At 35.4% G+C, this 14136-nt stretch overlaps 1 protein-coding gene across 9 annotated transcripts in view; it reads right to left on the bottom strand.

Annotated features, from left to right (window-relative positions):
• The window catches only part of RALGAPA2 (Ral GTPase activating protein catalytic subunit alpha 2), a 136325-nt gene that overhangs the window by 81782 nt on the left and 40407 nt on the right, over positions 1–14136 (bottom strand). For 7 of the 9 annotated variants that reach the window (XR_010830860.1, XM_066995450.1, XM_066995448.1 and 4 more), the window contains 12 exons: positions 13497–13645; positions 12958–13069; positions 11996–12233; positions 11257–11421; positions 9962–10102; positions 8449–8586; positions 7809–7906; positions 5654–5744; positions 5313–5489; positions 1459–1652; positions 858–956; positions 440–595 (listed from right to left, as the gene is read on the bottom strand). Coding sequence is in view for 8 of the 9 variants with exons in the window: in XM_066995450.1 (XP_066851551.1) it covers positions 440–595; positions 858–956; positions 1459–1652; positions 5313–5489; positions 5654–5744; positions 7809–7906; positions 8449–8586; positions 9962–10102; positions 11257–11421; positions 11996–12233; positions 12958–13069; positions 13497–13645 (1758 nt within the window). In the remaining variant the exon portion in view is untranslated. The remainder of the gene's footprint in view (positions 1–439; positions 596–857; positions 957–1458; positions 1653–5312; positions 5490–5653; positions 5745–7808; positions 7907–8448; positions 8587–9961; positions 10103–11256; positions 11422–11995; positions 12234–12957; positions 13070–13496; positions 13646–14136) is intronic. The other 2 variants (XM_066995449.1, XM_048078914.2) reach the window with 1 other exon arrangement.

The raw sequence follows: 14136 nt of genomic DNA, 5'->3' as shown, positions 1-14136 counted from the left end.
ACACTGTTACAGCTATAAAAACACAGGCATGTTTTTAGAATGTCTCTATTTTGCTGAGAGTATTTCTTATAGATCTTATGCATATTTAGCTGCTTCTGTGGTCCAATAGTCCTTTTACATCTTGATAGATGAAGTTTTTTCCTCATCTCCCACCAACTACGTTCTTGGTTAGGCCAAACCATGGCATATAAACCCATAAATGGCATCTATTCACAGACACAGAATGTTTTGACAGCAGTTCTTGGCTAGAGTGATAAGATAACCTGAAGAGTACGGAGAAAGTTCAGACTATGTAATCTAAAGGGAGGAACAGACTAGGCTATACATGGATAATTTCATACAATTGTATTTCTTTCTGCTTTTTCAAAAATGAAACTGAAAACATTTCCATCAGCATATGGAAAAAAATGCAATTTTTTTTTTTAAAGAAGGCATTTACCTGGTCTTCACTTGTTAAGCCAAGGTGCATCACAAAATAAAAATGAACTAGGAAATCAGAATTTGGCAGAACATCTTGACGTCTAGTCATCATAGCACAGATCAGCCTGTACGCCTGAAGTTTGCCTTCCTTATATTCATTTGGCAGCGTGGTTGCCTAAAAAGAGCAAAAGCCTTGTTTTACTACATTTTTCCTAGTAGTCAGCTAATACAAAATTGTTATTTTCAGCAGATTCTCCATAAAGCTTTCGTATTTATTAAAATAGACTTGAGTCCAAATGTCCTATGTCCTCTGGAAGATATCTGTTGTCTTAGAAAGCAGTGATTGTGACAATTATGAATAGTGCAACTGAACATACACAAATTTAATACTGATACAGAAAAAAAACACTAACGTGAAAATTTTAGAAATAACTTACCTTGAATAACCATGATGCAAATATTCTGAGAGGAGGAATTAGGACAGGAGGAGAGGGAGTCGACTGATTATCCATACTTATAGCAAGGTTGTCTCTTATCTGGTGTGTTTAAAGGATGAGAGTTAATAAGCACAATAGCTTACTTTATTAATGTTATTTATTTCATACTATTATTTTTCTATTTTATTTTATTTTACCTCAAGGCGCTATACCCTGTGCTACCCAGACGGTTCCTCCTTAAGCTAAGACCTCCAGAAAAACATGTTCTATAGTGCCATATAGCCTAACCAAATATTATCATTTTAGGTTGTACCATCTCCCTTTACACTTAACACAACATTTGCAATATTCTATTCTATACCTCTGTTTTCTTTGCTACCGTTTCATGATGCCATGTAAATTAACTAATCTAAATTCTCATGATTAAACAGGAATATTTTTTACTCAGGATAGCTACTAGAAATCAAACAAAATCTGACAAAACTTATGACAGAATCCTCCAAATATCATGCTTGTGTTCCAGATGATAATCCTAAACTAAACTTAAGCATCATTTTTACAGAAAAAAAAAATCATTATATGAAAGCTTGATATACTATACCTTTGCAAGTTTATACCACAGCTCATAGAGATACCCAAAAACTTTTGCATGAATTTTAGGTGACTCTATATTGTTCACATCTCCAAGAATTCCCAAGATCCTCCTCCATAGCACAGCAGCAGAATCAGGATGCCAACCGATGAGGCTTCCACCGGCAATTATACTGCAGTCATCAGCAAGATATTCACTGCTGTCTGTAAATTTTAAAATGCTCAACTTCACTGAATTAGAAATGCAGTGTACAATATAAATTGAGTCAAAAAAAGTGGGAATATCAATACAGAATAGGAATAGTAATTCTGAACATTTCTGATGGGATCTCACCGAATATAAACACTAAGCAAATACAATGACTTGGAAATTACAAGCAAACATCAGAAAAACATAAAGCATTAGGCTGGATAATAATTTAAAAACATCAATCACTTTTGCAAGAGTATCATAGTAGTTCTACAACTGGTACGAAAATTATGTCTATACCTAAAATCCCTACATAATAGTTTCCTTGTTTTCCCCCCTTTTTTTTTTAATAAATCAAACCATTCTCTTCTAGAAATCATGAAAGCCTACAATTCCACAGTGTTTGTATCCTGGGGTTTTACATAGATAACAAGAATATTATTCGAGAATGAAGCTTAATATTATATAAAGCAATTCAGTGACGCATATCTGAAAGCCAATTATATAAAACATATGCGAAATCAACAAGTGAGATTAATTTTTCCTATGTGATGACCTTGGGTTGTGAAGAGAGTTTCTCTTTCACAACAAAGTAGTCTCTAAGCAAAACTCTTATGGGTTAGGGAATTGCATTTCCCTACGACACAAGGAAAAGACACATCAACTTTTAGCCAGAAAAGATAAAGAGCAAAGATTTATATCTTAATATAAACTGGAACTTTAGAATAGAGATACCTGAAAGCTTTGGTCTCAAGAAACAGAACATACATAATTGTCATAAATAATTTGTCACTGAGTCGCATCATTTTATTTCTAAAGAGTATGCCTAAAAACGTTTTATGACAGAAGTACCAAAAACTTAAAATGTTCACTGTGAAGTCTGGAAAGTTTACTACCATGCAAAAAGATCAGAGTAGTGGATTTATTTATAAAAGGACACTTTGGCCTTCCTGGGTAAGCACACTCACAAATTAGAGGGGAAAAAAACAACACAGAAAAATAGCGAAGGCATATTGCCACTCCTGCAGGCCGTAGGCACAAGTAGACTTTCTTGATGATGATGTACCTACACGAGATGCTGCCTCCACGCATCGCACATTGCAGAAGAACATAATGATCACCTTCTTAGACTAAATGCAGAAGCTGTTAAGACCTATTACTCCTTATAATTTTTTTTCATCTCAGAAGTGGTCTCTCCCACTAAGTCATCTCCCTCTTCTACATTACTCAAGGGAGCACATGGTTCAAAGCAAAAACTGGCAAGAAAACACAAGTTAAAGGGCCTTCCGTATAGAGACAACCCAACTATAGATCAGTTTTGTATCAGACAGACTGCCCTCACTCAAGGCTTTTTTAGCAGGAAGGCAAATGCAGTTAAATGTACTCTGTACATGTCTGAAACTCATGTACTCTGAAGATTTATTCAATCAATAACTGGCTTTTACAGGTAGCATTTCCATTGCTAAGTGTCTTTTCTCTTTTAAGATCACACAGTATAAAATTATCTGGAAATACAACTGAACAAAGGGACTAAAACCAATGCACTACAAGTGATGAAGTGTATGCTCAGGCACACAGAAGCAGTTCCTGAGAAAGGTTCCTGAGAAAGCAGCATACAAACCAAGAAGGAAGACAGGGATTTGTGCAGATGGGCAGGATAATGGAATTAATAATGCCTAAACAGTAGATGAAGAAATCCATACTGGAGTGCAAATTTTAATGACAAAAGCTGATACACTGTCTTCTATTAGACCAAGGAAAGCTATGTAGCAGCCTGTCTACGGGCAGAATCAGTCCAGAATGGTACCCTCCAGTGCTCAGCATCCAGTGTTTTGAGGAAAGGTACAGGAAACCTCTACGTCGGCAGACAGAGATAACTTGCACCCTTCCAGGTTCCAAAAATAAAAGCCATTTTAGAAGTCATATTTATCCTTGCTTTATTTCTTTTAAAGCTTTGGGGATTTTTTTCCTTTTTTGCTTTTTTGTTTTGTTTGTTGCAGCATTATGAATTTCCAAAGTGTTAAAATGGACGTTATTTTTTAAGTGTGTTAGAATGCTCTTCAACAGAGAAGATCATCTCTCATCAGAGAATTTCATGCATCCGTGCTGTTCAGGTGATAGCATTACACTATTTTTTGCCTTACACTGTGGAGTTTTCGACAGCAAAACAAAGTTTTTTATTTTAGAAAGCCTCCAAATCTGAAGACCAAATATGTATTTTGTTGGAAAAGAAAATTAAACACCCAAATGAATCCAAGTAACCATATGACATATCAAAATCCTGAAGGCTCAGCTTGTGACATAATTTTACTACAACAGTAGACATTGTTCACAAATGAAAGATGAGCAAGGGGCTCCGATCCTTCCTGCATTCTCCATGTAACAACCATGCAGCAAACAGTAGAAGCTCTGACTCAGATAAGCTGTTGAAAGGAACAATGTGAAGCTGTTCTCTGACTGTGTGGATGTACAGTGAGAAAGAAGAGGGCTGTGTTCACCATACGGATAACTTACAACTTTCTAATATGCCAGTCAGAAATAAGCTGAACACTGCGTTGTATGCAGCCACCCAGTGTGAGCGGACACACAGACAATCAACTTGGACAAGAACCAGAAAAGCAGTAAGAGCATGCCAGATCTATTGGGTAATTAAACATTTGTTATCACACTACTCTTTTAGTCCACATTACCTTTCAGATTATTTTATATAGCTCATTCTGTTTGTAAACACAAAAGAGCAATTTCTTGTATTACAGACAAAGCAATGAATTTATCATACATAACAATCCTTGCCAGGTACTGTATTACTACCTTTTATACAATGGTAATCTGAACTATGGAATAGGTGCACTGGTTCATTAAACTAGCAGTATTTTAAAGAAAAAGTGATCATGAAAAAAATACCCTTGAAACTATACAGCTCATGAGTAAAAACAGCTGATAAGATAGTTTCACATGTTACAGTATTAAGTTATTAAAGTAAAAACCCTGACTCACATGTTGCATATTAGATGGGAAGGTACCTGGCTGAGAATCAAAATATTTCAGTAGATATAAGTATTGGATATGTCATAGATACTATAATTAAAATTAAAAGGCAAAAGAGCTTTACTTCTATATTAACTTTTCTGAGAATGCTACTTATCACATTCTACTGGAATATAGGCAATGCACACTCTGAAGTATAAATAAGGAGAGTAACAGGATTAAGATGAGAAAAGTTGTTATGAATTAATCAGTTATTTCCTATCAGTCAATATATACAGTAAGGAACTCCCTGCACTTTCTTAGGCAGTTCTGCTATGAAATAAAATCTATTAACTTAATAGAAATTTAATTAATTCATTTTACTTGAACACTAGTGCAGGCTAAGAGAGCACAAATGATCAACTATCACATCTCTGCTGATTAGCAGTAATTTGACATAGCAAGCAATGCAATCATTTTGAATTGTGTTTTCATTTTCTGGATTAGAATGTATTGGCACCTATGTCACGTTCATTCTGATTATACAAATTCCTTAAACTCTGGCCATTTAAATCTCTTTTTTGACATAACAAAAGCTTGGTGACATGCCTAAAGGAACATACTTTTTAATATGCAAACTGAACTGTATGAACTACCTTTTGAGATAAAAAGGTAAAATAGTAAATATATTTTCTGGACTAGAGTACCTGTTAAATTTGCATTATCTGCAGGACTAAGCTGAAGCCAGTGAGGTGCATCAGTATCCACACAAACATCTGTTGATGCATTAACTTCATGGTCTTCTTCAGAAGCTTGCCAGGGGATGAGTGCAATCTCTACTTCATTATTATACCCAATGGATGTGTCACTGCTAACACTTTCACCTAAAGCAATCAGAGGATTAAGAAAGATCTCAGATTCTATTTTTAAAAATTGCATTAGCAAAACCTGGTGAGGAAAGTGCCTAATATATCTGTAACAAGACAAAATTATCACACTGATTTAAATTGCTAAGCTTAAGAAAAATACTGCATTTCTTGGAACTCACTTTTTTCTCTCTCCCTATGGTTTCCGTGTGTTTGTTGCAAGTCTGCTTTCAAATCTAATTCAGCTGTACTACTGCTCCTTTGTACTAGTACCTTCAGAGAAAAAAAATAGTATTAATCTGAGTTTCTTAATTACATTTTTGAGAACTACATATTCTTGCAAATTCAATACACAACGACACATATACATAAAGTTACTAAAAGTTAATCATAACTGAGTCAAGATATTTTAATCTATACCTGGACTACCAAATATCTTTAGATGTCTTAAGGACACCATCATGTTTTCAGTTTCTATTTCTCCTCCTTTTCTTAAACTCAGTCTACCTACTAAGAGGCATGACTTTCTACTGATGTTTTTCCACAAAGCTGAAACCATTCAAAACTTTCAAAAGTATCAAAAAACCTTTCAGGAAGAAATTGGTAGTCATCTCTTATGTTGATGCATTACTTTGTTGCAAAACAACCCATTCGAAAGCACCTAATCTTTTGTTTACCTTATTTTTTTATTTTCCTTTTAAATGGATTTATAGCCTACTTGCTGAAAAACCTTCAGGTAATTTTCTGCTTCTAGATGATACTCCTCTGTCCCTAAGCATAATTGCTTTGCTTTACATCTGGTAGATCACCTTCAAATTCACATTTCTTGCATTCCCGTGTCATCTATAATAGCAAAACTTAGTTTCTGCCAGAAAATAGAATACCACGTTGTTTGTTACTATATAAGTATGCAACAAAACACCCATGTTCTGCACCTCACCCCTAGGAGCATACTAGATCTAACTGCTAAAGGAATCTCTGCTCTGAAACTCCTCAATTCACTAAAAATTCTGAAATTCCCTTTTAATTTTGTATTTGTAATTAGTAGTATTATTTTTAAATAAATTTATTTCTTCTGATTTGCTGTCCAGACCATTAATCCATTTTCTTTCTCCATATATCTGAGAAAGTAAATTATTGCCACCAAAGACATAACTAACTCACAGAAATGATTATTATTGTATTAATGAAGGCTGTAGGTTTGGTTTGTTTTGCTTTGAGCTGGGCATCATTCAATCATTCCCAAGAAAGAAATGCTTCCTCGTGCTGCCTGATAGACTGCAGAATCATTTCTCCTCCCTGGCAAATCTAGCTTTTGGTGATTAGTGATGACAATATGCAAATGTGTTGTGGTATTAAGTCAAATTGGTCCACACAGAACATTAGAAACTTATGTTGTATATACATGGTCAAACCTCAGCTTCCACTTGCAAAAGATGGTGAAACTGCAATGTGTTTGACAGCCCCAGCAGCATGTGCTTGTAAATATTTTATAATACATGCCACAAGAATAGAATGGGGAGACAGATTAATTTTTAATTCTCCACAATTACTGAACCTATTCCTCTCCCTCTCCCCTCACCTCCAGCACATGCAGTCCACTAGATTTTCCTTCCCATTTTAAGGTACTTTGTTATTCCTGACGTGATTAATGAAAGCACTTCCAGAAAAAGCCTTGTCTCACCAGAGCAAAGTACTAACAGTACTTTAAGTCCAGATATATGGGAGAGACACGGACCAGAGATGAGATTTATCTTGAAGTCCTCCACGTTGCATTGCATTATACTTCCATAAAGATGAAGTCATTTATTATTTCTACTGCTTGTTCCAAAGTTGCATTAAAAATTTACAAAGCTTGCCTGTCCTAATGTTAACTTTTACAAATAATCTGCAATAAATAGCTAGTGCTACAAATTTTGCTGAAGGAAATTATTTTTCTCAATACTTCAAACCATCAAACATTTATTCCACTGTAGTGTAGCTCTATAAAAGCCATGAATTATTTACCAAAAAAAGTGGTAAACTTGTTTATAATTAATAAAGGAAAGCAAAGAAGTCTTTATAAGAATAGCATATAGCCAATTACATAGAATTGTGTTGGCAACTTACAGTATCAGAAGTCACAGAACAAGCATACCAAATAGCATAATGAACAGCTACAGTTTAATCCCAGATCCTATATTGGAAATGTGACTAATGAATTTTCATACTTTCCCGTTGCTAGTTTCAAAATACTAAGAAAAATCTGATTAGAAATAAAACATTTTGTTTATCAATAAAACATTTGTTTTATTTAAAACATGGTATCGTCAATAATCACTCTCTATTTTGCCTTACATGCTCAGCTTCATGTTCTTTCTTCATATATTCCTTATTTTCCTGAACTGATTTGGAGTCTGAAGAAGATAAATTATGAGAACTTCCAGCCTTCTTACCTAGAAATTTTAGAAGGTAAAAAAGAAGTATAGAAATTTGTGGGATGAAAGTGCATAGCAAATTGCAGGAAAAATTCAGTTACATTTACTTACATACTTTTTATATTTGCAGGTGAGTGAAGTAATATAGCATATACTACATAATTTCCATGGCTTAATCGATAAGATGGAACATGTGACGTTTTAAAAATCCTTCATAAGTATAACCCACTTACACAATCAGAACAGAAGTAGAACTGTTAACTCAAATACACAAAATGTAAATGTGAATCAGATAAACAAACATAAAGAGTTACACTGACAATGCATGCTTTTAATAAAGCCCTGCTTTATTAAAGGTTGTGCTCTGCATTTGTAGTCCACAGCTTCTTAAAAACAGTTTTTTCAATAAGATACCAACAATAGATTTACTAAGAAAATGGGATTAAAAACATTTTAGAACCATGGCTGGAAAACAAAGAAGATAACAGCAGCATCTGTGAAGCTCAACAAGTCTCGGCACTTTTTCAAAGTGTAGCATTGCTGCATTTCATCAATATTACCTTGAAAAAAATCGGATGGAAACTGATCTGCAATATCTGAAGTGCTGCTACTTCGAGTAAGTTGCTGCTCTTGGTCTACAAATAGGCCTGTAGCTTCTGTTCCTGCTGAAGTTTCCGACTGCTGGGATTCTTCAACTTCTGTTGATTTAGATAAAAAACAAAATATTTGCATGACCTCAGAATTGTATACAAACACTAACTCCTTAGCTACAAAACCTATGTGAAAAAGTGACCCACTCAAATATTTCAAACTCCAAGTTACAAAAGCTAGAATGTGACCACTAGTTAAAGAAGTTAAATTATTCTTAGAAAAAATGTAAAGTTCAGAGAGAGATGTATGAGCAGTTTCAATGGCAAAAGATCTAGAAAAAAGGGAAAAATTACTTCAGGGATTCAGTGTGCACAATGAAGGGTTGGAGGATGTCATGAGAATAAAGCTATCTTTTCCATTGCTAGAGACCTCAACTAGACTCTGTTTGTTCTGGAAAAAGAAAGAAGAGAGGCAGCAAAACTAGTATAGAGTACAGAGAAGGTTACTGTGCTTACTGACTTTTCCTCCATAAAGATGGAATGGGGACATCAAAAAAGGAAAGAATTCAAATAGAGTACAAAAAAAAAAAAAAAGAAAGAAAAAAAAAGCACAGATTCTGGATTAATTTGTGAAGACAAACTGAAGCATGCAGCTTTTTTATTGTAAGTGAAAATCCAAAATAAAAAGAGAGGAAAGAGAGGCATGAAAATTCAAGTGAGAAAGTAAATTGATACACTGGGGAAGGAGCAACAGGAAAATTTTAAGATGTGCTAGCAACACGCTTACAGAAACATACTTCTCTTGGCATTAAGTGAAAAAAAGACAGTAACACTTGGGAACAAGTGTGCTCCCATTCAGTAATGATGGTTTTAGTTATAGCACCAGTTATTGCCACCCAACCTAACTGCTAACTCTTCTCCTAGAAATCAAAGAGCTGGCCCACACATCCCTTCAAAGCTGACCCAACAGAACTGTCAGACTGTCCAAGAAGATTTATAACTGAGTGTGACACACATTGAATGAGAATTTTTTTGAAATCAAGTAGCTCAACCTGACAAATTTCTTCACTTGCATATTTTGCTTGCACTATCTCATACATTCAAGCATGTAACTAGTTTCTACTCAGTTCCTTGAAAATACCTTGCTGTCCTCATTTTCCCTTAAAAGGTTACTTATTTTGATAATGAACACAGTTCCAGTGACAGAATAACAAAAAACATTTATCTAACCACTCTTTTTCACCCTTCATAACTTTGAAAAAGGACAAGATATGCTTCCATTGAACTTGCTCATCTCCAACTGGCTACCAGTATTACTTAACACTGTGTTTTGAACAGATCCAGACAAGAGAAACAGAACCAGGGAAAAACATCTCATTCCACAATCCTAAAGAACAATTAACTGGACAGAAAGAAAGCAGACAGACAGCAGCTTAAAAATACAAAGAACATTTATATAAAAGATGACTTTAAAGTACAGTACCTGACAGTCTGTGAGAGCAAGAAGTATAAGAGATACCAGGTAAGAGAGAGCTCACAGTGTGAAGCAGAAGAGGTACACTTTTAGTAGCTGGCAAAGCCTCATAAAGATGAACACAGTTGCTGATAGACTGGCTTCGCTTAGCTTCCAGGAAAAAATAAAGCAAGAATTATGTCAGAAAAAATAGCAAAATATTTGGGTTTTGGAATGTCATGATACAACAAAACACATAGCTTTTGAAAAAATTTTAAAATGTTAAGCTCTGAAACATTTCCTAAACGCTATAAGTTAATAATGTGCAATGCATCTCACACACTGTAACTATAATAATCAGTGATTTCTGAATCACGATTCCACAATGTGGAATCTTTCATTTTGTCAGCTTGTGATTACCATTCATGGGCTAATTTGACTTACCCTTTTTCCTTCTCAGTGAAGTACCTGTAGCAGTATATACAGCTCAAAACTAAAGAACAGAAAACTTCTTCAGCTTACCCTCTGTTAGCAATGCTCCACCCTGACCCCCTCCCCCCCAAACTAACTATCTCTTCCTCTCTGCTGAAAATAATCCATTTTCATCCAAGAAGTGGGTTAGTGTGCCTCTCAGAAGTTAATCTGAAGATACAGCTACCTCTGCTTTTGCTTTTAAAATTAGGGATCCTAGCTCCAGCCTGGATAAAGCCCTGAGTACTCTGGTCCGAGCAGACAGCTGACCCTGTTTTGAGCAGGAGCTTAGACCTGATGACCTGACGTTCCTTACATGCTGAATTATCCTGCAGACTCTGTTTTGGGGGTACTGAGTCTTGCTTTCTACATTTATGAAGAGGATGATGAAACGGATACAAATTATGTGAAGGGTTTGGACTCTTAAGACATGATGGGAAGGTAGAAGCACCCAAAATGTTGTTGGACCTGTGAAATTTTTCAAAATGAGAAAAACATCTCTAAAATAGCAAAATGTTACATTTTACATCCAGTATTCTGTTGGCAATTTCTCTCATAATTTGTAATACAGATGAGCAGCTCTCTCTCCAATGGGATCTGAAAGTGGACCTTTTATAACTTGTGTATTAAATACTCTGTATCAGGCTACAATAAAACACCTTCCAAGGTAGCTAACGCTTTAGAGGCTTTTTTCCGAAATAGTGGTAGTGTTCCAGACATCGGTATGGAACATCTGTGTTTAGGCATTTAGTTAAGTTGCACTATTTTTGCAAGCTGTCACAACTCAAAGGTAGATTTAAAACTCAAGTGTTATTGAATGTTTGGGAACATAAACATTTAGTTATGGTCTATACCTGTTGCTCTCTGACGAACAATATTTCTCGCTTTCTCAACTCCTGGGGCTCCAGAGGTGGTAGCACTTCTGAATCTCATTGGCTCCACAACTTCTGGATGACTTTTCCAGCTTAATGAAAAAGATCTTCCCACTAGAGCTGTCTTTTGAGGCTCTAAAATGCCACCTTAGAGATAAAGAAAACAAATTTTTCTAGCATCGTATGCTTTGGCATGTATTCTTCTACAGTATGAATGGACTTACAAGCACTCCAACGTGAAAAAAATATTCACCTTCAAATCGGCATAGTGGAAGGAGTAATTCTTTTTTAATGATAGTAAAAATTCAGCTATGTGCATCGATTGCAAGGTGGCATATAAATGCAGCCAAAATACTGTAATTAAAAAATATTAATTAAAAATACTGTAATTAAAAAAGTTTAATGGAATTACATGGAAAGGAATTTTGACATTGATGACTATGCCAGACTACAGCACAAGAAACCACGTTTCATTCCTGCTCTGCAGAAAAGACTGATTTTGAGCGCATACTAAATCTGCTAAATAGCTACTATCTATCGACCCCAATTACCTTTCCTACCACAATGAATGATGAGAACATATAAATCCAAAGCACTTCATACTTGATTAATCAGGTTCTTACACTAGGATTAAGAGGTATTTAATGTTAGATTAAATTAAATTTTAAACTTAAATATCTAACTTGTTTGATACAAAAATCACTGAAGCATGGAGACTAACCCTTTCCTCTCTGCTTTTTTTCTTTTTGTTCACTGAGCTTATCCAAGGGTAAGTTTGTCATTTCTACCCCATACACAGTTCTTGCCAGCACTGCTGTTAGAGAGTCCATGATATTGGCCCACTCGTTTATGAGCTCCTCCCAGTCGGTCAGGGCAGACAGAACACTGAGCAGTTCATCCCACAGCTCCCGAGAAATGTAAACGCTCAGGTTTGCTCTGATCCAAGCCACAATGAGGGTCTGAGAGGAAAGAAACAAGTGATAGGTCATGCATTTTTACTGAAGTTAATTGAACACGCCAATTCACATGCTGATAAATTCAACACCAATCTGCATATTAGCACTGATTATCAGTGACACACAGATACTATGCACAGATATTTTTCACCAAAAAATACTCCCAGAAATTGGCAGGTACATATATGTGCAAGTTACTAAGGAAATTTTAAAATTCCAAAACATATGCTTCAGGTGATCTTATGTTTCCAGGTAAGCTGAAACAACACTTTGTTTATATAATAATGATAGAAAAAAGAACTGCCTGCTACACCTTCCAAAAAATTAGTGATTGAACTATGCCTGTGAGATTCAGGCTTCAACACTGTAGCTGACCGCATAATGTACCAATGATGTCTAGATATTTTCATCTCATTAAGTGTGACCCAGTTTTGACATGCCAGATGAACTTCCTCCTAGAAAAAGTTACATATAGCTCCCATTTTAGAGGAACTCATTGAAAATATCCCACACTGAGACAAGTGTTTGCTACCATGGTTTGTAACAGAGCCCTGAAGAACTGATCAAATCAACTGCTTCTGGCACCTGGAATTAATTGTATTACTGCAAAGGAGACTTATTTCACGTTTTAAAAATAGGTTGTATAGTACTGCGTAATACTACTTAAGCAAAACTATGGGCAATCAGCATTGAAAACAGGTGTCACACGTACACAAAAAATACTCACTCGAAAAAGTAACCCTGACATGCTCTGAGCAAACGTATCCTTTATATGGTTTTCTTTTGGCTTCTGCATCACGGCTTCTGTTATTCTGAGGAGTATCTGCAACATCTGTTCCCTGGTTCCAAAATAAAATTGTACTTTTTGTTCACATGTGTTATTATACATGCTTGTTAATTTTCATCTACCAGAAAAAACTTTTAATTCTCAATAAGTCTTACACGTTGAGAATGTGATCTTACACTCTCACTAAGATTTCACAGAACTTTCACAAAATAACATTAGTTGGTTGTGGACTGTAAAATTTAATTTTTGAGAAGGTGAAGTCAGGAATGGAAGTGATGACCAGAATCTTTAAATCAAACAGCATGATGAAGACATGGCAGAACCTACAATCTCCCAAATCAATTCATATGCAAGTCATAATTGTGATGTGTAACAAGATCTACACCTGAGTAAGTCCACTCTCCCTCCCTCCTGACAATTTTCCCATAAATTTTAAATATTGATATATTTCTCTTAAATGGAGAATATATTAAACTTACCATGTCTTTTTATTCATTGATATTTCCATTATCATGCGCCTAAAAATGCTCAGAACTGCCTTGCAAGCATCAACTTGCTCCTTCAGAAGCACAGGGACTTCAATGCATGGTTCCAATAAGAAAACATTTGCAGAGTTTGTCAAGAACACCTTCAAGACAGGCATTTACAGTCAGTTTAAATAGTGTCAAAAAAAAAAAAAAGGTCAAAGACTTACAACCAAATACTCGTCATCCTCTAGCCAAGCCTTTCACTTTTCTTAGAGCAAACTTCATGTTTTACACAATGCTTTATTTTTCTAAATAATTCTGGTAAAAAGTCAGGTGCCATTACATGCCCAACAAAGGCATGTGTTACATAGTCTATGTCTTGTAGGTATCCGTTCTACTCCCTCAGGCAAGAGTACCACTCCTCCAGCTACTCATTTCCCAGCGTTATATGCTTAAGCAGTCACCAATATTTTCAATAAGTGAGGTACAGTGAAGCAAATGTACAGTTCTAATTCCTAGCACCAACAGTAGAAAAAAAAAATGCAGCTTTACCTTAAAATAGGTATCTGGCACTAGGACATGGGTGCACGGTTTAATACGCTTTTTTAAAAAGATGTAAGTGAAGTCCAAATTGTATCTTATGAAAACCATC

This window comes from Anser cygnoides, chromosome 3 (genome assembly GCF_040182565.1).
Source record: "Anser cygnoides isolate HZ-2024a breed goose chromosome 3, Taihu_goose_T2T_genome, whole genome shotgun sequence".
NCBI classification, from domain to species: domain Eukaryota; kingdom Metazoa; phylum Chordata; class Aves; order Anseriformes; family Anatidae; genus Anser; species Anser cygnoides.
The sequence above is the reverse complement of the archived record's forward strand: the minus strand, read 5'-3'. Positions and strand labels throughout refer to the sequence as shown.